General features: G+C 40.0%; 1 protein-coding gene across 10 annotated transcripts in view; it reads right to left on the bottom strand.

Annotated features, from left to right (window-relative positions):
- Positions 1–26,408, bottom strand: part of sh3pxd2aa (SH3 and PX domains 2Aa) — a 111,370-nt gene extending 84,962 nt beyond the window's left edge. For 2 of the 10 annotated variants that reach the window (XM_083523110.1, XM_083523111.1), the window contains exons 1-2: positions 25,711–26,408; positions 6,549–6,629 (exon numbers count right to left, since the gene is read on the bottom strand). In XM_083523110.1, coding sequence (XP_083379236.1) covers positions 6,549–6,629; positions 25,711–25,782 — 153 coding nt within the window. In that variant the 5' untranslated portion in view covers positions 25,783–26,408. The remainder of the gene's footprint in view (positions 1–6,548; positions 6,630–25,710) is intronic. The other 8 variants (XM_083523113.1, XM_083523114.1, XM_083523106.1 and 5 more) reach the window with 6 other exon arrangements.
- Between the last annotated feature and the right edge of the window lie 174 nt (positions 26,409–26,582).

Below are 26,582 nucleotides of genomic sequence, written 5' to 3'. Positions count from 1 at the left end.
AGTTAAAGAAACATCCTACACACGACCAGTGGTACGATTGATTCCACTTCCTAGACAACTGTAGGCAAGCTTTTTTGGTGTTTACAATAATCCTGTCAGATAATTGGGGGCAGCTGTGTACGAAAGCCTGTCCTTGGAATCAAGTTACCAATGTTGTTGGCCACATGGATTTATTACCGTGTTGCGCACAGGAAGACTGCATTACATGTGTGTTTACATTAATAACATGTTGCCCAATAACATCATGCCTATTTGTATTGATTAAGTTGGCATTAATGTTTAGTTGTACATGTTTGTTACTCATGTCAGTGTGTTAATGGTTCTAGAGTATGGTTTTAATTATATTTCTTTATTGTTCCATTAGACCAATACATACAGTACAATACATACAGACAATACAGACAATTCATACATACATAATTAGCATAAACTAACTGTTGCAGATGACAACCAAAAGACTTTAATAATAGCGAATGTGTGAAGAATCTCTTCTTCAATGCCTGATTCTCTTATAAGAATCCTGTCCGTATTTGGCCACCTCAACCAGTGTTATCTAGAGTGCTACCATCACTCTGTTACAATACTTTATAGAAAACCTCAAGGTCATATGAATTATGTTGTTCATGTGCTTATTTTCTCATATAATAAAATTTTGCCTCACAAGAGCAATAAAAAGCTTACAGTGCCAGTGCACATTGACCTGGAAGTGTCTAATTACAATAAAGGACCACTTTAGGAAAAACGTTTTATAATTACTATAGTTCACTTTTAAGTTTTATTAATTATTATTCTATTGTTACTGTTGTTAGCAAGTCAATATTGTGTAACCTAGTTTTCTCATAGGGCTAGATATTTGATCATAATTTGCTTTGCTATAATACGCCTTGAGCACGAGTAGCTACTAATTTGTAAAATGCATCCAATTATGGTTGTTATGGCTGCAGTGTATTCGGCACCAGCACTTTTACATATTTTACTCTCCTTTGGGCAACCCAATGCCTTGTTTCTTCACAGTCTGGAAATGAGGACCATGACAAATTCCAATCTATAATAAGGTGCAAAAAGGGGCGTAAATGTTATGATGCCTTGTACTTTAAATCTTCTCTACAGTATTTCAAGACTTTAAAAAAGAAAGAATGGTAAATACATGTAGAGGAAAGACAAATAAAGGAAAGGTTAGTGACAACATTCCAGGAAAAAAGCAGACTAGTCACAAGGAATTTCTTTTAGCACCAGAGTCTCTTCCCATGGCAAACATAGAGACTGGCCTTGTAGCCAGCAAGCTTTTCAGCAACGTCATTCTTTGGCAATGTGTAACCAGATCAAAGTGCATGTGTGTGTGTGTGAAACTGAGGAGATGGTCAAGAGCTCATGGTCTGGCAAACAAATAGTCTGACGTGCACTCAAACGCATGCTGATCACAGTCACAACTGCCCACACACACATCAAACGTTTCTTGTCTCATCGCACTCGCTCGCTATTTCCATCCTGAAGATTTTCAACACATGGCACCAGCCTACAGACACACCAGTCCTGAGGATCACAAAGATACACAATCTCTCTCTCTCTCTCTCTCTCTCTCTCTACTCAACTGTAACCTCAGTTAAGTATGTTCACTTCAAACCCCGGTCAGATAGAAAGGGGGGAAATCACAGCACACAAACTTCTGTTTTCTATTCTATTATACCACCCCACTAAACAAATTGTCAGTCTGACTTGAGCTCACATGAAACCTACTGTAACTCAATTAACCAACCTTTACAACTGTGTCAAACAGAAAAGCATCTCAAAATGGCACACTAGATCAAAACTTAAGGTGGATGCACTACAAAAGAAAATCACATGTCAGCCATAAACAGAAATCAGAGCTACAAAAAGTACAGATTCTGAAAAACAGGACAGCTGAAGTTAAAGACCTGACAACTTTTTTCAATCTACAGAAAGAGAAGTGTTGTTCACTCTATTTTTATACATCATTTTAACTTCTAACAAATACGATGGACATGTAAATGAGGATTTTACAATGGACTTTAAATAGTTTGTAAGTGTTGGAGGCTTAAAAACCCTCCATTGTTTTTGCAAGCACAGTGGTGGAGTGTGATTCTGAAGCGTAGGTGTTCAGCCTGACTACAGCTCATGAAACATGTCTTTATCCTCCACACCCAAGTTCAAACAATAACTAGCCATTCTTCTCCCACTAAACTGGCACAGAATATTGAAATGGATGGTTATTGACCCGGGAAAAGTGGTGAGACAGTAAAGTTCTGTGCCGATCCGAGATGCCAGCAGGGCTTAGTGGTCTGGTACCCGGGTTGGGCACATGGAAGTGGGTGGTTCCAAGCAACCCATGCATTCACTTATTCCCTTTTCGGATAAAACTTGGTCCATAGTTATCTGGTTACAGAAAGGAGGAATGTTCTGAATCCTTAGAGGATCAGCAGGTGGCTGGATAAACAGCTCTACTGTGTGAAGTGGTAGGCATGTGCCATTGACTTTCAATGAAGAGGCATTTTTTGAATGTGGACAGAAATACAGATATTGTAAATCGGAAAAATATATACGTATATATGTATGTATGTATGTATGTATGTATGTATGTATGTATGCGGGACACCATACATTCAATATCCTGTAAAGATAAAAAGATTCATGCAAAAAAAGAGGAAGAACCGACAGCTAAAAAGGAATTATAAAATGAGTCAACCCCCTCTAGACAACACACCGCAAGGATGTTAAAATATAACTCTTTATCCACACAACACAGTCATATGTGGACATTCCACAGACCTAACACAAAACATCTGCATCTAAATTTGTAATGTTTGATGGCTTGAAAGAAACCAGCAATTATTTGTCAATGAAATGGTGCAAATGGGAATTAAATTATATTGTGTTTGTCTAGGACATCTAGGACAGGAGCTAGCACTAGCAGTGAAAATGATAAACATAAAAAAAAATGTATTGCAACCAAAAAGTTGTCTCAGAATTCTTGTCATCACTGTTTAGCTAGCTAGTCTCGACAATGAAGATTAGAACTCTTCAAGAGAACAATTATGTCTAATAATCTTGCGTACTAATGCGTTACTAAAATTAGTGCCGTTAATATGAATTAGCTGTATTACATAACCTATATTTGGAATATGGAAAAACAGAGCTTGTGGTATAACTGCTCCACAGCCACTCCCTGTCACCCTGCTTTTATTTGCCAGTCAACTCAGCAGATGTTTTTATCACTGATCCAAAAGCATTTAAAACATTTTTAAAAACCACCAGAAGCTCAGTAAACCAGCCACAAATATGTCAAGTACAAACCCAGAAGCCAGACATCTTGTATCAGCAAAATGCTGTTGAAACACAACAGAGAAACACTGAGAGAAGGTCAGCCAGCAGCCACAAAAATGCTCAGTGCTAAAAAACCAACATTGGATTCTGAAATGTGTGGATGGCCAAGCAGCAAAATATGTCTTTACTAGACTCCCAGAATCAGCAAAATCCCAATCCCAAATACAACAAAAACTAAAAGGTCAGAGAAAGCAATGCAAGGAAATACTTTTGTGGCTGGACAGAAGACTTGCTGATCTTACAAACTGGTTTCTTGAATAGAACCCTCGTTCTGAGTCAGAGTTTTAGGTCAAAGTAAAACAATCAACTTTGCTGTTGACGCCCTAGATGAAAAGGCCTTCTTTTCCATTTGGGTACACACCACAGGTGGTACTCGCTCTAAGGGAGAAATTCTCTGACACAGATATTCAGATAAGGAGTAGAGGAAAGAAAATGTAACATATGGTCTTTCATCTCATTTTGTTGCAGTCAACTTCAAGGTCTCTTCCAACACCTGCTCAAATAGGAACACAACAGAAATTCTAAGCTCAGAGAGAGGCTTACCACAAAGCTTCAATAGTCATAAAGAGTTTAAATTTAGATTTTCCAACCCAGTGAGTAGCTGGTTAATTTCGGTGACTTTATGTAAGGTGCCGTTGAAAGCTATATTTGATTTTGAGGACTTCACACCTTTTGTCAGGCTTTGTAAGATTGAACTACTACTACTTACTACTAATAGAAACTCTGATTTGAAGAACTAGCTTAAACAAGACAATTAAACAAGAAGGAAATACATTTTAGTGAAGACTATTAGTTGATAAAATGGTGCCACTAAGAAAGGCTTCCTTTTTTTAGTGCTTTTAACCCTTAATCCTTAAAACTTGAAAGATTTTACTTGCAGTTACTTCAAAGGCAGATTAAATGACCAGAAAAAAAGCCATGCTTAAAAGTAGTGTGCGTCACTGTTTTAAGTTGTACCTTGAAGATGTAACCATAAAGTATGTTTTTAAATCCCGATGCCTGCTGCAGCACACATCAGCCAAGCAACAATCTGGTTATCAGTAGGACAATTTTAAATCAGGATGCATAAATGACCAACAAATTCATCAAGAAATCATCAAAAAATAAAGTCAGATTCAAATTATTTATTTTATGTTTAATTACAAGGACATAACTTCTTATTTTATAGTTGAAATATTCTACAGTGTCTACATAGTCTGTATTAATTATCTAGCTTGTTGAGATTTTTACATTTTATTAGATAACAAATTTGAATCGTGTCAGTTGGGAGTTACAGCTTTTACAACCATCTGCAGGCTAGATCACAAATGTATGATTTGAACGCTCTAGTAGTAAGGTACAACAACCTGCTGAATAGTGATTAATAATTTATCGAAAAACCAAGATGAAACACTACAAATGCTATTTATTCAATACAACATGGATATAGATTTCTATTCCAAACCATAGGTCCAAACCATTAAGTCCATAGCGGCCATCTTGTTTTCACTTTCTTTTGGTCCTTTTTTGTACATATTGCAATAAGAAGAATAAATTTAGGTGCATAAATGTTTTACAGTGGAAAGGCTCTAATCCAGTACGAGCAAAAAGCTGGCCAAGCCAGCCTGAATCATGAAAGAAACCCTCGGGGGAAAAGAAAAAACACTGCAGCCTGGCAAGCACACCATGGTATAAACCCAAAATATTACAGAGATGCCTCTAAACATGGCATCCATTCAACAATCGTGCAGCAAGCAAACGATACAGTCTGCAAAAAAATGTGCATTATACTGTCCAGCTGGCACAATGTTCTGCCAACACACTGACGACCTTTGCTTGGTTATTTAAAAATAAAATAATCAAAACCCCTAGGCCTTATTCTTGACCAGTAGGGGTGCTTTTTTGTTTTAAATGGAGCAGAACGTATTTTGGAGTCTTCCAATAGTGCTGAATCTGCTGTGAGGTCAATTTTCCCAAGTAATATCTAGCAAGAATTACTCCACAACTCAAATGGCAGCACCTAGTGATGGCTAAAAGCCAGGAGTCAGAGTAATAAAGTGCACTGAGCTTCAATAACAAGATCCCATCAGGGCTGAAGCACAAAAGCTGAATCCATTTTCAATTTTCTCAAAGTAGACCACGAGCCATATGAGAAAATACCTTAATCTTCTTTCACTATCTCCTATTAGTGTTTATTATGCGAGCTCTGGTGTAGATGTGGAGTAAAGGCTTAACTGTGGAGTTTAAGTTTGGCATGGGAGTTGTGAGATTTGCTCAGCAACTCCTCTGCAGCAGGGAAGGCTTTGACACTAAATCCACCATTTTGGTTGGAATATGGCTTCCTCTACAACACATTAGACTCTTTTCATAGTCCCAAATGGGTCTAAAATAGCTTAACTCAACATAGTCAACACTCCCCCATACCCAACCCCCACATACACACTTACACTTACACACACACACACACACACACACACACACACACACACACACACACACACACACACACACACACACACACACACACAACACAAACACACACACACAGACACACACATACTCACACTCACAAAATATAATATAAACCAAAAGGGACTGGGCTGAACAGGTCCACTCCTCTTCATCTGGTTTCCAAAGCTAACTCCAGTCTACAAGGACTGTCTTAAAGTTCTTACACATAACAGAAATTTTGTAATGCAGAAGAGCATGTACTGTATTGAAATTGCTTATAAACGTCAATCTGCTCCTGTAAGTAATGCATGCTGCATTAAACAAAAATTTAATTCACCTCCTTTCCTAGCCATTTATCAACGCCACTGCCAATCAGTGTGGCAGTAAGCAAGCGAGGGAGTGCTCTAGTGCATATTAAACACACAAAAACTATTACACAATTTATCATCTCTCACTTCTAACACGTTATCATCGACTGACAGAAAGCGAGTGTGGTAAACTTGAGCTGGATATTTGCATTTTTGCAATCGTGTGTCTTGTGTATATTTGTATATATAACACACTTTATAATTTATCTGGAGTAGTGGATAAACACATTACTGTGTTTGGGTAGTGAGTATATGCATATGAGGTGAAATATAAAGTTAAAAGTGTGGTTAAAAGAGATTGTGGTGTGTGTGTTTGTGTGTGTTTGTGTGTGTGTGTGTGTGTGTGTGTGTGTGTGTGTGTGTGTGTGTGTGTGTGTGTGTGTGTGTGCAAGGGTATGAAATTCCTACCTGAAGGTCGAAGAATTTGCTGTATCTCCGGTAGATAACGTGGGACGTGGAATCAGAGTAAGTGACATTAATGAGATACACCTACAGAGAAAACACACAGCATGAGAACATCCCTGACACATCCATTACACGTGCATTACATTCACAGACATGCATAATATATTTTAAAGCAACTTCCACATGTTACTAAGAAATTAAATAACTGCACAGTCGAATTAAAGAGCAGAGCACTGGTAGAACTGTGAGTGTTTCACGTGCGACATGAACAGGAAGAGACTCTATGTTTTTCTACAACCATCTCAATGTCTTTATTTCCCATAAAGACTTTTGGTTCACACAGACATGAACACATACTTAAAGCGGTCTATACACATATATGATATTTCTGAGCAAGCTAGACATCAAATGAGGGAAAGATTTAAGGAATAATAATAGTAATGTGCTCACCAACCCAATGTTAATTATTTTACCTTAAGCAAATAGTAATGAACAAATCCCAAAGTGTATCTTTATGTACTTTTGATATGTTTATATATATTTAAGGTGTAAATTGTCCATATAATTAGTTTTATTTTTTGGTCCTTACTTTATACCACTATAAACTACTACTAAAAACTGTACTAAAAACTAACCAGAAAAGTGTAAGGAAACTGAAAAACTTTACAACTGGTTGTTGAAAAACCATGTGTACTCAGTAGAAACATTATACAGAAATTCATACAAAAAACATTACCAATACACACCAAATCTATCTTAATCCCTTTATGTAGCCATAACCATGTTGAAAGATGGGTCATGTTATCAATAATTCTCCCTAAATGTGACTTAATCAATATCTTTCCACTTAGATTATTACATACATTATTACTAAGAGGGCATAATCTATAGTGATCTAGATTGCATTGAGATCTCAAAACAGAATGTAGCACATGACCAGGAATTCACACCGCATTCAACACATATGGAAAATATGTAGGAGTGTAGTTAAAGTGTAATTTTAGGGCAGATACAAGACTATCAAAGAGTAAATAAACGGTGTATGTGAGTTTATTCTGGTTACACATGTAGGTAAAAATGAAATCCATGTCACTCATTAATGTACAAATACTCTGCCAGCTGCAAACTTATCTTAAAAAAGAGAATTTGATGTTTATTAAAATGTTGGTTATCTGTATGTATGTATGTATGTATGTATGTATGTATGTATATAGATAGATAGATAGATAGATAGATAGATAGATAGATAGATAGATAGATAGATAGATAGATAGATAGATAGATAGATAGATAGATAGATAGATAGATAGATAGAAATGGCAAATCTGAATCTGTACAAAATCAATTAAGTAAAAACCAGGTTGCATTTGCATTTCTCACTAGGCATTTATCGGCTAGCTAGAGAATCATGAGCCATCTAATGTGTCAAGTTTATTACATATTACATAGTTTATGAAGGCATCCTGTTTCTATGACCGTAAAACCCGCTCATGAAGTGCTACATATAATGAAGTTGCTGCTTTCATGAAAGGAAGTAATCTGTGGTGGTAAGATGCGGGCCTTTCCCAAACTAGGGCCCTGTCCAACAGTCCATTGTTCTCAGAAGCTAAATATGCCTTGAGGCTATGGCGCTTTACATATCAACAAGGCACCATGACATCATCTACTGCCGGGTGTGAAAAGGGCTGAGACTGGTGAAGAAAACAGTAGAGGCGTTCACACTTTTCGAAAATCCCCCTCTAGAGGGTTTAATTAACTGCTGCATGTTTACCGCACTTCACTCGGCATGTAATTGAGCTTCTACACAAAGTGCAGGGGTGTTTTCTTTTGATCTTATAATATTGAGAGCAATTCAGAAGCACTGCCTTATTTAGAACTGTATAGCAATGACATTAATATTCATTACTTTAGACAAAAAGTGCTATGTTTAGTCTTTTGTGATGTTTAAATGTGATACAAACTATGAAATATTATTTAAAATGGTGCATGGTAGGGGTTCTGTTACATTTTATAAACCCTGGCCTTAATTACTTATAAACTGTATGCAGGAAGTGGTTAAAAAACATGCTGATACAGTTACACATTTTTTTCCGTTTGTTCAATTATAACCCCAACAGACTTTATTGGAAAATTACTATTTGGATAGAATTTTTCCATAGCTTTTTTTTTTTTTTTTGATCTTCCTAAAGAGGAGATCTGACAGGATTCCTGGGAATTTTCTTTAGTTACATCCATATTTTTTCTTACTTTATTTGTACGTCGCTCTGGATAAGGGCGTCTGCTAAATGCTGCAAATGTAAATGTAATTTTTACTTATAAAATTAACCAGCAAGTTTATATTCAATCTAATCTGTCAGATTTACTGGGTAGCTATTATGTTTTATATATAAGCGTTCTTAATTTTACTACTTACGGCAAGTTAACATTGGACAGAATGATTTGTATTTTTTTATATATATACATAAAATTCTACATTTTTACTGCTACTGCTATCAGCTAGTATAATATGTGGTAATCTGGCAGGATTTCTTAGGTTGTATTCATAAATGCTAATAAAACACTAATCAGCCAGCAAGTATCAGTTAACCAGACAGGATTTCCGATTAGCATTTAGGGTTTATTTATAAATGTAGAATTATTTTTTTGAACTGTTAAAACTAGCTGACTAGCTAACATGAGCTAACTAGAAATCTGAGAATATTTTAATATTATCTAATCCTACCCAGTAAGCAGGTTTTTGCCATCTTTTGATTTAGACTAAGATTAGACTACTGATTTTACTGACAAACTACAGCATGAAACTGTTCAGATGTCTCAGATGGATTGCAGTTTATTTATAAAGCATGTTGTAATGGATTTTTATTAAGTAAATGCGACTAGACCGCACTTGCCACTGTGTTATTTAAGTAAAAGTGACTTGCTTTTGCTTAGCCTTAAAGAAATCAGCATAATAGTAGTTAAAATTTTGGGAAGCAATGTGAAGGTGGTGCAAAACCTGTGTCGTAAAAAAGTTGGGAAAGTTGTGGTTTCTACCAAAACCACAACAGGCAAAAACTGCTAAAATTATTCAGCTGTTTCATCGAGCATCAATATTGAATGGCGCAGGAGTTTTTATATTTTCTGACATTGCTGTATTTTGTGCTTAAAACTGATCAACCTGTTAAATATGCTAAATGAATGTCCAAAACAACTGCATCAGGAGGCCAAAACTATATTACACATAGGAAGCAGGCGCATCTGTAAAAGACTGTCAGTGCCTGCATTCAGCAGCTGCCATGTACCTGACATTGCTATTAAATTAGAAAACATGATGCAAGAGACACAGGTGGAGCAGAAACAAAGACAAGTAGAGTGTGTATCTGTGTGCACATGTGTGTATGTATGTGAGAGAGAGAGAGACAGAGAAAGACAGGGAGCGTTGGTGATTTGACAGGCGAGTGTGTAAGTATTGTGTTTCTGGAATGGCACCAGCAGTTTCTCCAGCATTGCCAAGCTGCTAAAAGCCTCCACAGCTGCTGTTATTCTCTGCGGTCAACACACATACAGAAGCAACGATTATTGTGTTTTCTTCAGTGATAGACACACCATAGATGAAAAACTAACAAGCTTATGCATCCTTAAACGACAAAAAGGCTCTGATTGCCTTGAATTAATGCAATCATTTGTGAAATTAATTCAAGGAATAATTATATAGACTTAAGGCTATGTTTAGGCTTAAGTCTTTTTTCCACACACATTATGCTTCAACAACATCATTGTTGTTCATTGCTAATCCATATTCTTTTTTTTATAGCATTACAAAAGGTTTTACAGTAACCAGTCTTCTGTTACCCAAAACAGTTCCCCAGATCTGTACAATGATATGATTTTTTCTTTTTTATAATATCCATCCATTTCCATCATCTTTGATGCTAATGCTCGCTGGGTTTAAAATGTTAACTAACCTGAAAGGATTTCAAGGAGATTTACAAGTTACCTTCTTAGTCCCTGACCTAATGAACTTGCATGTGAATATATTTTTTCATTGAAACTATAAAGCACTTCTATAAATGGCACTGGAAAAGTTTATCCTTTTAATGAGTTTGCTGGTTAACATGACCTAACCTGACAGGGTTCCTGAGAGACTAATACTGTTATATACATTGTGCCATTTTTAATTTATGCCTCCAAATACCTATACTGCTTAACTAACGTGAACATTTTGCTTTGACCATTTTGGTTTTTTTTTTTTTCATTTGCATTTTTATTGCTTCATACAGGCTTGCAAAGTCAACTCAAATTTGTAATTGTTCCAATCAAATTGTGTCATTCTTCCCAGTTATCCATCCTGTTGAATTATTTACTTTGAATACATTCACATCAATAACACAAAACACAGTTAACATAAAACTGAATACATTACCTAAGTATGGTCTGTCTTGTCCCTATGTCACTATGAGTTGTTCTGATATTTATCTTGTAAGGGCAGTGAGTCAACTTGCAGGTCAACATGAGTTCATGTGTCACATCTATAACACTGGTATGGCCCAGTAGAGCTGATATCACTTAGTCCAGTAAAACTAGGACATAGCAGGAGTGAGAGAGAGAGAGAGAGAGAGAGAGAGAGAGAGAGAGAGAGACACAGAGAGAGAAAGAGAGAGAGAGAGAGAGAGAGAGAGAGAGAGAGAGACACACAGAGAGAGAGAGAGAGAGAGAGAGAGAGAGAGAGAGAGAGAGAGAGAGAGAGACAGAGAGGCAGACAGAAAGACAGATTTAGTTGTGCTGCTGTAGATAGCTACTTTTTTGATGGGATATAGCTAATGTTGTGTCCACTCTAAATCTGACACGGGGAAAACGCCTTAACTATGCTGTTGTTAATCTTACATGCCATTCATGCCACTCTACCATGCGTGTGTGTGTACAGCTATCTAAATAGATACCAGCTTATCACATACTGCAGCAAGGCTACAGCCAACAACAGGAGATGTGCCCTCACCTCCTTAAAACTCATTGAGTGTGTGAATGTGTGTGTGCGTGTGTGTGCGTGTGTGTGTGTTTGTGTGTAATTGACAGAGAGATTTTTAAAGAAGCATAACACCACTCTACTTTGACATATTTTAGCTCAGAATATTGCATGCATATGACAAAAAAAAACATTAAAAATGACAAACTTGTGGGTGTGTGGGTGTGTGACCGCACACTTTAAATAAGTCCCCTCGACCCGACTGGCATGCAGGCTAGCTCAAGCTGCCCTTCCCTCCCCAACTATAACACTTAATTGCATAGTGGAGAGCAACCTTGATCTGTGGGTGTGTACGCATGTGTATTAAAGTTCGACTCGATGGACTTTTAGCTCCACTCATTTGCTGACAGGACCATCCTGATAGCAGCCTGGAGTGGAAAAACAGCTATAGTTTCGATGCTGAAAATATCAGGCACAGCCCAACTGGCCCTCGGAGCTTAGCAGAAATAGAATGGTGCTCAGAGACGAGCTAAAATCTGATCCTGGGTGGACACGCAAGATTCACAGGTTTCTCGCCCTTGAAGCTATAGTCAGAACAACAAGAGGATGGTTTTAAAAAGTATTTTACTTTTCAAACTCTACTTCACAAATGGCATAAATTCTAATGAGAACATGCTACACTTTTACAGGCGCAATTGGAATTTTGCTTGGAAACCACTAGACACTAGATTTCCACTTTACTTAAACTTTGACATAAAGCAGGTGCCAGGTTTGTCAGATCACAGATCAGTTGTAGTTGGTTGTAGTTACTTTTGGTGGTTCAGCTGTCCAATCTCTGAAATGATGTAGGTTGTACGTTCCCGCCCCAATTCATCACTAATAAATCACTAATCACAGAACTTTAAAGTAAGATTTAGCACCTGATTTACATAGATTACACGTTTTGCTTGATTATAGACTTAAATCAATGTAAAAAAAATACTTCGTAAATTTGTAAAGAATTAAAAAAAAATAGTTGTGAGCAATGAGTGCTGTTTATTACATGACAAACTCATGCATACATTTAAACAGTGGATGGGACAACTAGACAACCCTGTTTCCCAACAGCATCATAGCTCATTAAGATCCATCCATCCATCCATCCATCTTCTCCCGCTTATCCGATGCCGGGTCGCGGGGGCAGCAGTCTAAGCAAAGATGCCCAGACTTCCCTCTCCCTAGACACTTCTTCCAGCTCTTCCGGGGGGACACCAAGGCGTTCCCAGGCCAGCCGGGAGACATAGTCTCTCCAGCGTGTCCTAGGTCTTCCCCGGGGTCTCCTCCCAGTGGGACGCGCCCGGAACACCTTCCCAGGAAGGCGTCCAGGAGGCATCCGGAACAGATGCCCGAGCCACCTCAGCTGACCCCTCTCGATGTGGAGGAGCAGCGGATCTACTCTGAGCTCCTCCCGAGTGACTAAGCTTCTCACCCTATCTCTAAGGGATCGCCCAGACACCCTGCGGAGGAAGCACATTTCGGCCGCCTGTATCCGGGATCTTGTCCTTTCGGTCATGACCCAGAGCTCATGACCATAGGTGAGAGTAGGAACGTAGATTGACCGGTAAATCGAAAGTTTCGCCTTGCGGCTCAGCTCCTTCTTCACCACGACAGGCCGGTACATCGACCGCATTACTGCAGAAGCTGCACCGATCCGTCTGTCAATCTCCCGTTCCACCCTTCCCTCACTCGTGAACAAAACCCCAAGATACTTAAACTCCTCCACTTGCGGCAGGAACTCCCCACCAACCTGAAGTGTGCAAGCCACCCTTTTCCGACTGAGGACCATGGCCTCGGATTTGGAGGTGCTGATTCTCATCCCAGCCGCTTCACACTCGGCTGCAAACCGTCCCAGTGCATGCTGAAGGTCCTGGTCTGATGAAGCCAACACGACAACATCATCTGCAAAGAGCAAAGACGAAATTGTGTCGTCACCAAACCGGACACCCTCCGACCCCTGGCTGCGCCTAGAAATTCTGTCCATAAAAATTATGAACAGAACCGGTGACAAAGGGCAGCCCTGCCGGAGTCCAACATGCACCGGGAACAATTCTGACTTACTGCCGGCAATGCGAACCAAGCTCCTGCTTCGGTCATACAGGGACCGGACAGCCCTTAGTAAAGGGCCCCCGACCCCATACTCCCGGAGCACCCTCCACAGGCCGCCGCGAGGGACACAGTCGAATGCCTTTTCCAAATCCACAAAGCACATGTGGACTGGTTGGGCAAACTCCCATGAACCCTCCAGCACCCTGTAGAGGGTATAGAGCTGGTCCAGTGTTCCACGGCCTGGACGAAAACCACATTGTTCCTCCTGAATCCGAGGTTCTACTATCGGCCGTATTCTCCTCTCCAGTACCCTGGCATAGACTTTCCCAGGTAGGCTGAGAAGTGTGATCCCCCTATAGTTGGAACACACCCTCCGGTCCCCCTTTTTAAAAAGAGGGACCACCACCCCGGTCTGCCATTTCAGAGGCACTGTCCCCGACCGCCACGCGATGCTGCAGAGGCGTGTCAGCCAAGACAGCCCCACAACATCCAGAGACTTGAGGTACTCAGGGCGGATCTCATCCACCCCCGGTGCCCTGCCACCGAGGAGTTTCTTTACTACCTCGGTGACTTCAGCTTGGGTGATGGACGAGTCCGCCTCTGAGCCCTCAGCCTCTGCTTCCTCAATGGAAGACGTGACGGCGGGATTGAGGAGATCCTCGAAGTATTCCTTCCACCGTCCAACGACATCCCCAGTTGAGGTCAACAGCTCCCCACCTCTACTGTAAACAGCATTGGTGGGGCACTGCTTTCCCCGCCTGAGGCGCCGGACGGTTTGCCAGAATCTCTTCGAGGCCAGCCGATAGTCCTTCTCCATGGCCTCACCGAACTCCTCCCAGGCCCGAGTTTTTGCCTCGATAACCACCCGGGCTGCAGTTCGCTTGGCCTGCCGGTACCCGTCAGCTGCCTCAGGAGTCCCACAAGCCAACCAGGCCAGGTAGGACTCCTTCTTCAGCTTGACGGCATCCCTTACTTCCGGTTTCCACCACCGGGTTCGGGGATTGCCGCCTCGACAGGCACCGGAGACCTTACTGCCACAGCTCCGAGCGGCCGCTTCGACAATGGAGGTGGAGAACATGGTCCACTCGGACTCAATATCTCCGGCCTCCCTCGGGATCTGGTCAAAGCTCCGCCGGAGGTGGGAGTTGAAGATCTCTCTGACAGGAGGCTCGGCCAAACGTTCCCAGCAGACCCTCACAGTACGCTTGGGTCTGCCGAGTCTGTCCAGCTTCCTCCCCCGCCATCGGATCCAACTCACCACCAGGTGGTGATCAGTTGACAGCTCCGCCCCTCTCTTTACCCGAATGTGTCCAAGACATACGGCCGCAGGTCAGATGAAACGACCACAAAGTCGATCATTGACCTACGGCCTAGTGTGTCCTGGTGCCACGTGTACTGATGGACACCCTTATGCTTGAACATGGTGTTCGTTATGGACAAACTGTAACTAGCACAGAAGTCCAATAACTGAACACCGCTCGGGTTCAGATCAGGGGGGGCGTTCCTCCCAATCACGCCCCTCCAGGTGTCACTGTCGCTGCCCACGTGTGCATTGAAGTCTCCTAGTAGAACGACGGAGTCCCCAGTCGGAGCACTGTCCAGCACCCCTCCCAGAGACCCCAAGAAGGCCGGGTACTCTATACTGCCGTTTGGCCCGTAGGCACACACGACAGTGAGAGACCTATCCCCGACCCGTAGGCGCAGGGAAACGACCCTCTCGTTCACCGGGGTAAACTCCAACACATGGCGGCTGAGCTGGGGGGCTATAAGCAAACCCACACCAGCCCGACGCCTTTCACCATGGGCAGCTCCAGAGTTGTAAAGAGTCCATCCTCTCTCGAGGAGTGTGGTTCCAGAGCCCAGGCCGTGCGTAGAGGTGATCCCGACTATCTCTAGTCGGAACCTCTCAACCTCACGCACAATCTCAGGCTCCTTCCCCGCCATAGAGGTGACATTCCACGTCCCTAGAGCTAGCTTCCGTGTCCAGGGATCGGGTTGTCGAGGCCTCCACCTTCGACTGCTGCCCGATCCTCTTAGCACCGGCCCCTTACGGTCCCTCCTGCAGGTGGTGAGCCCACTGGAAGGCGGCCCCACGTCGCTCCTTCGGGCTGAGCCCGGCCGGACCCTGTGGGGGAAGGCCCGGCCACCAGGCGCTCGCATACGAGCCCCAACCCCGGGCCTGGCTCCAGGGTGGGGCCCCGGCTGCGCCATACCGGGCGACGTCACGGTCCCTGATGTAGTATCTCTCATAAGGGGTTTTGAACCGCTCTTAGTCTGACCCGTCGCCCAGGACCTGTTTGCCTTGGGAGACCCTACCAGGGGCATATAGCACCGGACAACATAGCTCCTAGGGTCATTCGAGTACTCAAACCCCTCCACCACGTTAAGGTGGCAGTTCAAGGAGAGGCTCATTAAGATCATTCCTAAATTATTATCACTGAATACTCTCATTCTTTCACTGAATACTCTCACTTTGCAATGCTTTTGGGAATATCAGCTAAAAACAACACTATTCTCACTTGATTTTGTATTCATGTAGTATTATTTGTATAACTTGTAGCAACTCTAAAATTTTAAAAAATTCATTTTCCATGCTGCTAATTTGAAATACTCTGTAATAACCATGTAATTATATCTAGGCTGTTTATTTGTGGACAAGAATGATCCTTGGTTATATAACCACATAACAACAGAGCCAACAAATCTGTGAGTTCCAACAAATTTCTTTTTAATGAGCCAGGCAAAGCCATGAAAGTCAAGCACACAATCATGGCCAGGCCAAGGAGATCTAACTATGATAACAATGCCTTAAACAGAGAGCCGTCAAGGATGGCCATAATTCAAAAATAATAAAAGAGGTGAAAACATGAATCCCTCATTTCATACAAATAATCTCTAACGTCTTTCACACTTGCAGTTTAGTCTAAAATACAGCTCGATTCACTTGACAATTAGATCATGCAAAAGCTATCATATGGGCTTCCAACCAAGAATACTTGTTGAACTGTGCTGCAATTTCCATAAATGTGAACACACCCTGTATTTGCAAGTGTCTCAGCCAAAGATGACATTGTTATTTTATTATTATAAGTAATACATATATATTGAGTTGCATTGTGTTCTTCATGCACGATGATGACGTAAAATAAATGCAAATGAAACTGTGTTTAATAGTCATGTTAGTCAAGTGAGCAGATCAAAGTTTAAAAACCTCAGAATTGGACTGTGGCAAAAAATATTACGTTATTAACCCCCTCTTATACTTGGCAACACTTGTATTTCTTATGATTTAGGAATATTTACTTTTTATTATTGTTCTTTTTAGTTTAGACTAGAGAAGATATTCTAAGGGTTCTATCAAATACAACAACTTTGTATAAAAATGTTTTACCTTCACAATGTTAAAGAAATAATCTTGCTTTCTCATTCTTAATAGGAATCTATTATTACTGTATGGGAAGCTATTATTCTAATTTCTTAGTGTCCTTCAATTTACCATTAATGTATATGTATGATTCTCTCATGATCAGGGTATTTATTTAAAAATGAATAAATACCCTGATCATGTTGGAAAGATCTCAGCTAATACTTGATGCACTTTTACTGTTACATTCACATAACTGCAAATATCCAACCCAAACCCAGACAAGCTTTATAGTGATAAGTTGTTAACATTAGGAATACTGATTAGTACCATCCTAGCTTTTCTTGTTTTATAAATGATTAGTGTTGCAAATAAAGGCAGAGAATTAATTATTAAGTAATTCCTTGCCACATCGCGGTTCAGCTTTCGCGACCTCACTGTAACGCAGGTTTGTACATGGAACTTTTGTTTTGCAAACTTTTTGCTGTTTTGCGGGATTTTGCGGTTATATAGGTAGTATTGTTAAGCGTTATTTTAATTATTTTTGCGATAAAATAAGCATTTTTAAGCATAAAAATGTAAGCTTTCAGAAAAGCTGTTATGCTCTTCTTGGGTATGCAGTACATTAATTTCATCGTCATCACCTTCATCATCATTAATACTGCACACTTAATTCATCGTCATCTTCATCACTCAAGTTGTATCTTCACTGGTGAGTACCCATATAGAATTTTTTATGTTAAAATTATGTAGGTTTAAGAAGAGTGAAAGTGTTTAAGAGCAGAGGAAAGGTTTATAAAAGTGTACAAGATATATAAGATATACAGGTATTCCGTATACTGCACTGTATATACTGTATAATAGGTTGCCACTTTGCGGATCGCAGGGGTTACGTTTCAGAGGGATTCCAGAGGGCAGGGGATTACTGTATTCAATAATCCTAATGTGGAGAGTCATTTGTTCACAGTATAGAACTAATCTGTCTGAGAACCAAATGAACCAAAACCAAAAGCACTTTTTTTTAATTCTTAAAATTATTTTCTTCTCAAAAGAATGTATTCGATGAATTCCCTACAAATATTTCCGACAATAATAAATATCCACGTTTCCACACAGTAACAACCAAAATGATCATGTGAAAATTGCCACAAAGGAAAAAAATATGTCAAAACAAATGTCATATGTTGTGACAGAAATTACAACAATTGCAGATATCAGAGATTCTACAGCTCACAACAGAAAACAATTTGGAAAGAAGTACATTTGTAATTTTTTACATGTTTTCAAGGCTCTTACAAAGAAAGTTTTCCAATTTGGAGCAGTTGCAGGAGACAAAAGTCTCATTCATGCAAAGCTTTTCTAGAACACATCAGCAGGAAATATGGTCAAATTTGGAAGGTGCGGTGGAATAAATGGCTGGATTCGATACTGATTTTTTTTCTCCACTGCACTGTCACTTTAATTCACCTCAGCTCTGCTAGTATATGAGCAATGTTCATAATTTTTTAGACAAAAAACAGTACTGCACTAGCACATCGCACTTTTATTGTATCTGTTCACACCATATCTGTTTCTTCTCTTTTTGCGTATATACTATTCATTCTCCTTATCTTTCAACTATGTGAATTGCTTTATAATACTTATTATTCATTGTGCTGTTGTATTCAATCCATTTCAATCTGTGATGAATAAAGTGATATATCTCTTTCTCTATCTATTCCACTGTATCCCTGGTACATTATTTCCAATTTATAAATACATAATTATTGATAGATGCCCAGCTCAGATGTGCTCTGCTTTCAGATTGGCACAGAAGCTTCCTCAGATTTCCCAAATTTCAAATACTAAAGCAATCTGATTTACACAAACATTTAGACACACCTTTGTTGCTGAGAAAATAAGAAATAAGAAACTTACTGTACAGTCAGCAGTCCTCTGTCCTTTAGATTTGTCTCATGCAATGAGTGCAGAAGCACTTCAGCCAGTTTGGTGTGGTTGGAAAACAGCGGGCTTTACCACTAAAAGCTCTGAACCCCGCCTAAAGACATCTATTTAAAGGCTTATATAAAAAAAATAACCTCTACCCATTTTCACGTTTTCAACTCACACATTTCACCATCCACAAAACCTTTATTATAGGATAATTATACATGACAATATCTGAGATCATTCATCCAAAGACAGAAGAAAGTCTTCCAGCATATGGGTATAAAATCAAATGCAGAACCGCGGATGTTTCCGAGAGCCAAATGAATTCTAAATATATATATATATATATATATTCTGGCTTGGAAGAATGTATGATGGAATATACAGAATGTGCTTCTGGTTTCTCTGGGGTTTTTTTTATACCTTAAATTTAAACATCACTACAGATAGAGCTCATGTACTTCTTTAGTATCACACAGACGTGTGCTGATAATCAGACTGAAGATATATTTCAATCTTTTATTACTGTTTCTCCAATTATAATTTTGGCCACATCACTGGCATTCCAAATTTTCCCTAAAATGTAATTCAGCTGAGTTCATTTTTTTGTTAAAATACTGCCAGATTAAACTGACATTTATTTATCTTCAGTGACTGTAATATCCTAGACAGCATCAATCTCTGGAACACTGGGTGCAGGGTTGCCAGTTTATCACAGGGACCAAAGCACACACTTTCATAATTAAGGGCAGCTAAATGTACACAATCCACCCACTGGAATGTTTTTGGGAACCCAGGTTCCACCATTCCAAAATAGGAAACCCTTTTCTTGGGAGCACAGGCCACAAAAATAGGACACACTCTTGAGTGGGACGCCATTTTATCACAAGGCACCAACTTGAAAACAAATGATATCTAGCAGTATAGGGGTACAGTGTTGTGCCAATCAAAAAAGTCCCAAAATAGAGCGAGTCCCAGAAAGAACATTAAATCACACATCAAGTTGTTGGTTTTACACAATGCTTTAACTTTTATGAAAGTAGGTCTTTCACTAAGTTAAACAGAAAAATGTTGTACTGTTCATGTAAAATGATGTCACTGTTAGCTTTCAGCAGCCATTGCTGCTCATAATAAAATCCTGGGAAGGGGCCTTTTCAGGAAGTCATTATCTTCCTAATCATTAATTTGGTGGTATTTAGATTATAGCAGGAACAAAAGATTAAAGACATCTCCCTCAGTGCCTGTGCTGAACATAGCAGCAAATAGTCCGGAAATTATGTCTAGTTTAAGAAATGGGGTCTTTTAACTTCTGTGGGAAGAGTGTGGTCAGAAGCGCCTTTATATCTTATCATTGCACAAACATCTCCACACACAGCCTTTGCCCTTTTTTCAGCTCATTTCCACTTTATAAATGACCTCAGCCTGGCCACATTTACCTCAGTTGCAGAGGCTCACAAACTCCCCACACTCCTAGCAAAGGAAGTAGAAAACTTCATTTCCTGAGGAGATGTTACAGTGTCGATTCAGCATATGCTTCCTCCTTCCAACCTTTGGGAATTGGAATTAAATAGCTATCCATGATTTTCCAGGCCTGCAGCAACTGATTCTGCTGACTGTATGTAGAAAATATGAAACATCTCCAGGGGGAATTTTACCTTTGACTACACAAGTACAAAACAACCAATTAAACAGATTATTGCTTCCCAAAGTCATTTAAAGCATTCTCAAAATCGCTAAACTAGGATGCCTACCTACAACAATGTCTATGAGAATATGTGACCTCACTACACCCAACTATGCGATTAAATAACCGTGACTTACCACAGTTCAACACTGACCCCAAACTTAATGGTACCCCAAACTCAACACTACAGTTATACAGTGTCATTGTTGCACAAAATGTTCACAATATATTTCTATTTAACAATGAAAAACACAAACATTGCGCTAATGATTTAACTATTAGAAAAGAAGCCTTAAATGTAGGTTCTCTGACATAAGGAAATCTTCAGGATACACTGCCGTTACACTATCTTTTGTGGGGGAATTCCACAACAAGATGACGTAACTATAAATGGGAAAAATGTCCAAGTGAATTTATGTAAAAGTAATAAAAACCTTGTTGTGAGCATCTATTAGAAAGGTCTTATTCCCAGATTGGTAACAGCCTTTTGCATTATGCCATGCTGTTGATTATTTTCCGATAACTGCACGTCCTGTCAAGTTTTATTCCCAACATAGTGTCCTGTTCTTGTTTAACCTCATGGTTTCTGATTGAATCCACCTGCTCCCCATTTCCCATCATGTAATTGAAGCCGCTTGTTTCTACGCCAAGTCTTTTCCAAATCTTACACTGTAAACAGAGTATTCACTTTTCTTCCCCTCATTTTCTGTTTTCCCACCTACAGTTTGTTTCCTAAAGTCTGTACTAGAGGATGACTTTTTGTGACATTTTTAATTCGTTTCGGTTGGTTTCTCATTGCAACTTTTTTCAAGTGCAGCAAATTGTTCGCATGTGTGGCTCGGGTGGTGCTTTGATGGACAGATCTTATGGATTCTTAGACAGGGTTGTTTTGCCTCTGCAGGTGTGTTTTTATTAATAAAAAAAAAAAGGCAGAACATTATAGTTGTTAGCCATTTATTAATGTGTAAAAATAAATAATGGCTGTACTTGTTCTTACAGGGCTCATATAGAGCTTCAACAGAATGAAATTTGCCTTTGGTTTTAATGATAATTTCTAAAATATTCTTTCAAAAGATGCATTTAAATAAAACTCTACAAACAATCCCCAGGTTGCAGCTTCGAGGCTTATTACATATGGAACCTATTCTGGTTTCATACTAGGTTTCTCTAGTTTATAGGTTTCTAACTAGGCCTGGTTTTTGTGCAATTTCCTTGCCTATAGCGTGTGTTTTTATGAGAATATTTTTACCTTGGTTAACCTTGGTTGTCTGCCTGCTTGCTGACCTCAAATACTGACTGTGACAAGGATTTAAGTAAACTATCCGTGCTCTCAAATGATGTCATTTGGCTTTGAGTTGGTCAATTTCTTATAATGGTCAACAATATTAACCTTATGCTGTAAAGCACAAAACATTATCTGTGTATCCATCTGGGTCAACAACCTTTTTCCTAGAACCTGGGATTAAATGCCAATATCTTCCTTATATTAAGTGTACTGATCCTCGATCATTTCTCCTTCATCATATATGTGTTTTGATGTAGCTTGAAAAAGCCTAATCTGACCCGAAGTCAGTTGTGCAGAGTTAAGCACTGCACATAAGACCACATATCTGTGATCTCTGCTGTGGATTGGACTTCCCACGATGCCCACACATGTCACTATACCCACAGATTGTAGCTACTACATGATGTAATCGCACTGCGCTGAATGCAATCTCATCCACCACCCTGCTGTCGACAAGCTGCAAACAACTCAAGCCTACAGAAGGAGTATGAAAAAAAAGGATTAGAGAGAGGAAAATGACAACCAGACGACGAGCAAAAGGGATGCAGGAGTTGTTCATTTGAAACACAATCATGAAACTCCAAAAAATTGTTTCAGGGTTTATCTGGGATCTGCTGGACATGTGTTGTCTTTGAATGCAGGATCAGATTCTTAAACAGTTTGGTAGATCTCGAGCTGGTTTTGATGTGCAGAAAAGAGTAGAAAAAAAGGAGGGAAACAACCACAAAGTCTTTGAGAAGAAACAGAGCAGAACGACTGAAGAGGGTTTAGAGACAATGGTTTACACACATAGATATACACACACTGCTTTGGACATGAAGGTCTCTGGTGGGATTTGGGATCTTGAGAGACTTGAAGACAAATGATGTGAGGAACAAGTAGGATGGCACGATAAAATCTAAGCAGCTGCTTTGCTTAATAGTGAAATATTTACAATCATTTAGTAGGAAATGCTTCAATAAAATTGACATGAAACAGACTTTATTGTCTGTGATTTTATATCCCTTCACAGAAAAGTATAAAAATAATAATCAGCAGTTTCATTGGAACTGAAACATTTACACGAAGCACACGAAAAGTGTGTCATTTAAACAGAATAAATATAAAGTTAGCCCATTATTGAGATCTAATTTTAAAATGTAGTTAAGCTACACACTTACACTTAATTAAAAAAGTGGGAATTGGAGTACCGCTAATGGCTTCATATATCTGACAAATACCCAGCTTTAATCAAAGTCAGTACTGCTGTTGATTACACTGAATTTATTAAATAAAACAAAAGTCAGGAATGTGATCCGGACATGATTAATTGAGAAACACACACACACACACACACACACACACACACACACATACACACACACACACACACACACACACACACAAATGCAGGTCCTGCTTCCCTTCCCTCCAGACAAAATCTCCAAACAATAGACAGCCAGTGACTAAAGCCGTTTAACAGCCACCCTCACCATGCTGCTCACTGCTGGAGCTTAGTGTTTAAAAAGGCCCTCTAGCACACAGAGAAAAGGAAAAAAGAGAGAGAGAGAGAGAGAGAGAGAGAGAGAGAGAGAGAGAGAGAGAGAGAGAGAGCGAGAGAGAGAGAGAGAGCGAGAGAGAGAGAGAGAGAGAGAGAGAGAGAGAGAGAGAGTATATAGAGCCTGATGGCCTAATAAGTAAAAGTCGAGAAACTATTGTGGCTGACATTTTATGGCCTCTTTTAACAAGATGTAATACAGCTGCTTTAGAACATCTTCATATTCAGATCGAGAAGATTCGTCCGTACAAAAAGTGTCAATGAGTTCGGAAAAATGTGTATTTGGACACCTGATTCACATCTGTGAGTTCAGTTCCAGCACATACTGTTTTAATGGAGTGAGTGCTGTATACTTTTTGGCAGTTTGTCACTGCTGGCTTCCTGTCTGGCAGCAGAACTGAGACGCTCATGCAATATTTCCACTCGTTCTCTCCCGCTCTTTTTAAAGGACTGTACGCATTCAGTATACTGACCGAACCAGGGACACTCAAGGCCAAAATGGTGACCACATCCTATGTCATGACCTGAGAGAAGTAAAAAATTACACATACACACACACACCTCACTGATGGATGTAAAGGAAAATGTGAAACTTCTAAAAATGAGGAAACGGTCTAGTCTTTCCCCTTCTCAGAGCATTTCTTTGGAATTAAATGCTGGGGGAAAAGCCCCTTCCTCCATCAACCACTATCTCTACTTGCCCCCTCCTCGGTCAGGAAAAGCATCTCAAGCTGTTGGACAAACAAAGAAAATAAGCTCCTTTTTCCTTCCCTTCTCTCCCTCTCTCGGTCCATGTGAAACTAAGGGATGAGTCTCTGTTGGTTTTCTTCACCTCTGTTTTTGATCTCCTTAGAGAGAGTAGAGGAGGAATGTAGGACAGAAAAAAAAAGGTCTCCACTCTTCCATGCAGTGTACCTCTTTTTATTTCTGCTGATCTGAGATCAGTGTGGGGTTTGGTCTTTATGATGATGTCATATCAAAAACATGTCAACTATATATACCATTCTACGAAAGTATCAAATCTGTGCTTTAACCAATGACCCATTCCATTGTTAGTCACAGTAACTAGACATTAAAATCAATGTTTATTGCTTGCACTTCCCCGGTACTTTTCCAGGAACCATTGAAAGCTGGTCTTGCGATATTTCCCCTAAACTGTGAGTAACAGAGCATAATCTGGTCAGGAAACTTTGAAGAGAAAATGCAAACTAAATATATATTATTAATTCATGTGTTACAGATATGTAGCCATTTATCAATGTTATAGATCTGACAACATATACACTGTACAGAACATGAATTATTGAAACACTCTTCTCTGAAAGCATTGCAACAGCAATTTTTTATAATTGATTGAATTCTCTGATATTTAAATTTTGGTTTAAAAGATTTATCTCTTTTTATATCCAGGCCTTTCTAATGGTACTGCATATACGAGTAAAGAAATTACCAAGTGTGCAAAGAGATTTGTTCCTGTATGGTTTATATTTATAATAATGAAATTGCAGCCTAAGGAGTTATGCATGTATTGAAGTTTGGGTACTTTTTTGTTGCTCCTCTGATCTAAAAGTCCAAAAAATCCATTATGCAGCACAGAATTTGTATCAGTCGGATGCACACAGTGTATTTGAAATTAAATTTCTATTTGCATTAGCTTTGGATCTGAACTTTGTAAAATACGGTTTGGGGCTATAATCATATATTTGGGATACTGGTCTGTCTTAGTAGTTTGTTCTAATAGCATCATCAGTTCATCAGTTCAACTCATACACAGGACTTTATAAACTAACAGACTCATTTCACACGAGCTCGTTAGAGCAGCTCATAGTACTGACACTCAAGTATGAACCGATATGAACATGCACAAGCTGTTTTGTCTGGTCGACCTTCCACAGGGTAGGCATGCAGTTTCTCAGTGTCGACTGTCACTAATGCAAAGACATTGTAGAAGAATTACAGTTAACTTCCAGCTACAGTGATTAAATACGAGGCTTCCACTGGAACATCTGCGTTACCTTTTATGACATGAATAAAGTGAAAGCATGGTCATTCACCGACCAGGTGATCTGCTCGGCTTTGGGCTATGTCACATCCAGAGACACGATCAAAACAAGCACAATGACGTCATGCTCTGCATCCTCAAGCGGCCGCTTTATAAAAAAAAAAGGCAGAAATTAACCGCTTCCGGTTGTCCCTCGTTAGTGCGCGTGCACGGAGGATTTTTTATTATAGGACAATAATAAAAAAAAAAACGCGTACGGAATTAAAACCGGAGCCGCTGTTTTCTTTGACGAACTGCCAAGTATATGATCGGATTTAAGGCCCTGAACGTTACTCACGTAGTGTTTGGACGGATGCCGCCTTTTCTCCACGTCCACCACTTTCACATCCAGAACGGTCCGGAGCTGCATTTCGGAACCAGTGATGTATTGAAAATGGATTAAAAAAAAATACTGAAAAAAGAGAAGGCGAGAATATAAGAAGAAATCCGTGGGATTTGCTCGGCTGGGCTGGACGAGAGAGGTGGTAGAGAGGATCACAGAGCGGGACAGTCACGGAGAGGTCTGCTGGAATAACGCTGCTCTTCTGTTCCTCATGGAAAGCGCTCGAGCGTTTCCGCTTTGCCCCGCCGGTAACACAGTAGCGCTCCAACACCAACCCCTGGGGCACTCCAACTTCTCTATTACCGCCTCGTGGTGGGAAAAACGATCTCCATCTATTCTAACGGAGGAATCCCTTTCCGTGGAGCTCGATGAGAATCCACACTGACACGGTTCCCTACCGTTGTGTCCGAACGGAAATGCACTATGAAATAAAATATTTATGCATATGATCAAAGAAGGATTTATACTAATACTGTGGTCCGGTTCTTTGTGACAAATGCAATAATCGCAGGCTGCAAACAGGGTTAAACGTAAGCGTGGGGGTAAAAAAAAAAAAACATGGACCAGCCCACGGCTTCTCCTTTAAATGTGAGCGCGCGATCCCGTTAGGCGTAAGGCTCGCGCTTGTGCTTAGCTGCTTGGATCCCAAGTGTAGGGGAATGGGATTCGATTCCTGGCACCTGAATCGGTTCAGTGAGTCGATTCCGGGCACACAAGACGCGTGTCCTTGGCGAGCAAGTCAAGGTTTAGTGATATTAAACCGATCTGTTTTAAACTTTTCGCCAGATAAAATGCTGCAATTAAACTGGGGTTAAATCTGTGACCGT

This window comes from Silurus aristotelis (assembly GCF_946808225.1).
Source record: "Silurus aristotelis genome assembly, chromosome: 20".
NCBI lineage: Eukaryota > Metazoa > Chordata > Actinopteri > Siluriformes > Siluridae > Silurus > Silurus aristotelis.
Note: the sequence above shows the minus strand (reverse complement) of the source record. Positions and strands in the feature narration are given on the sequence as shown.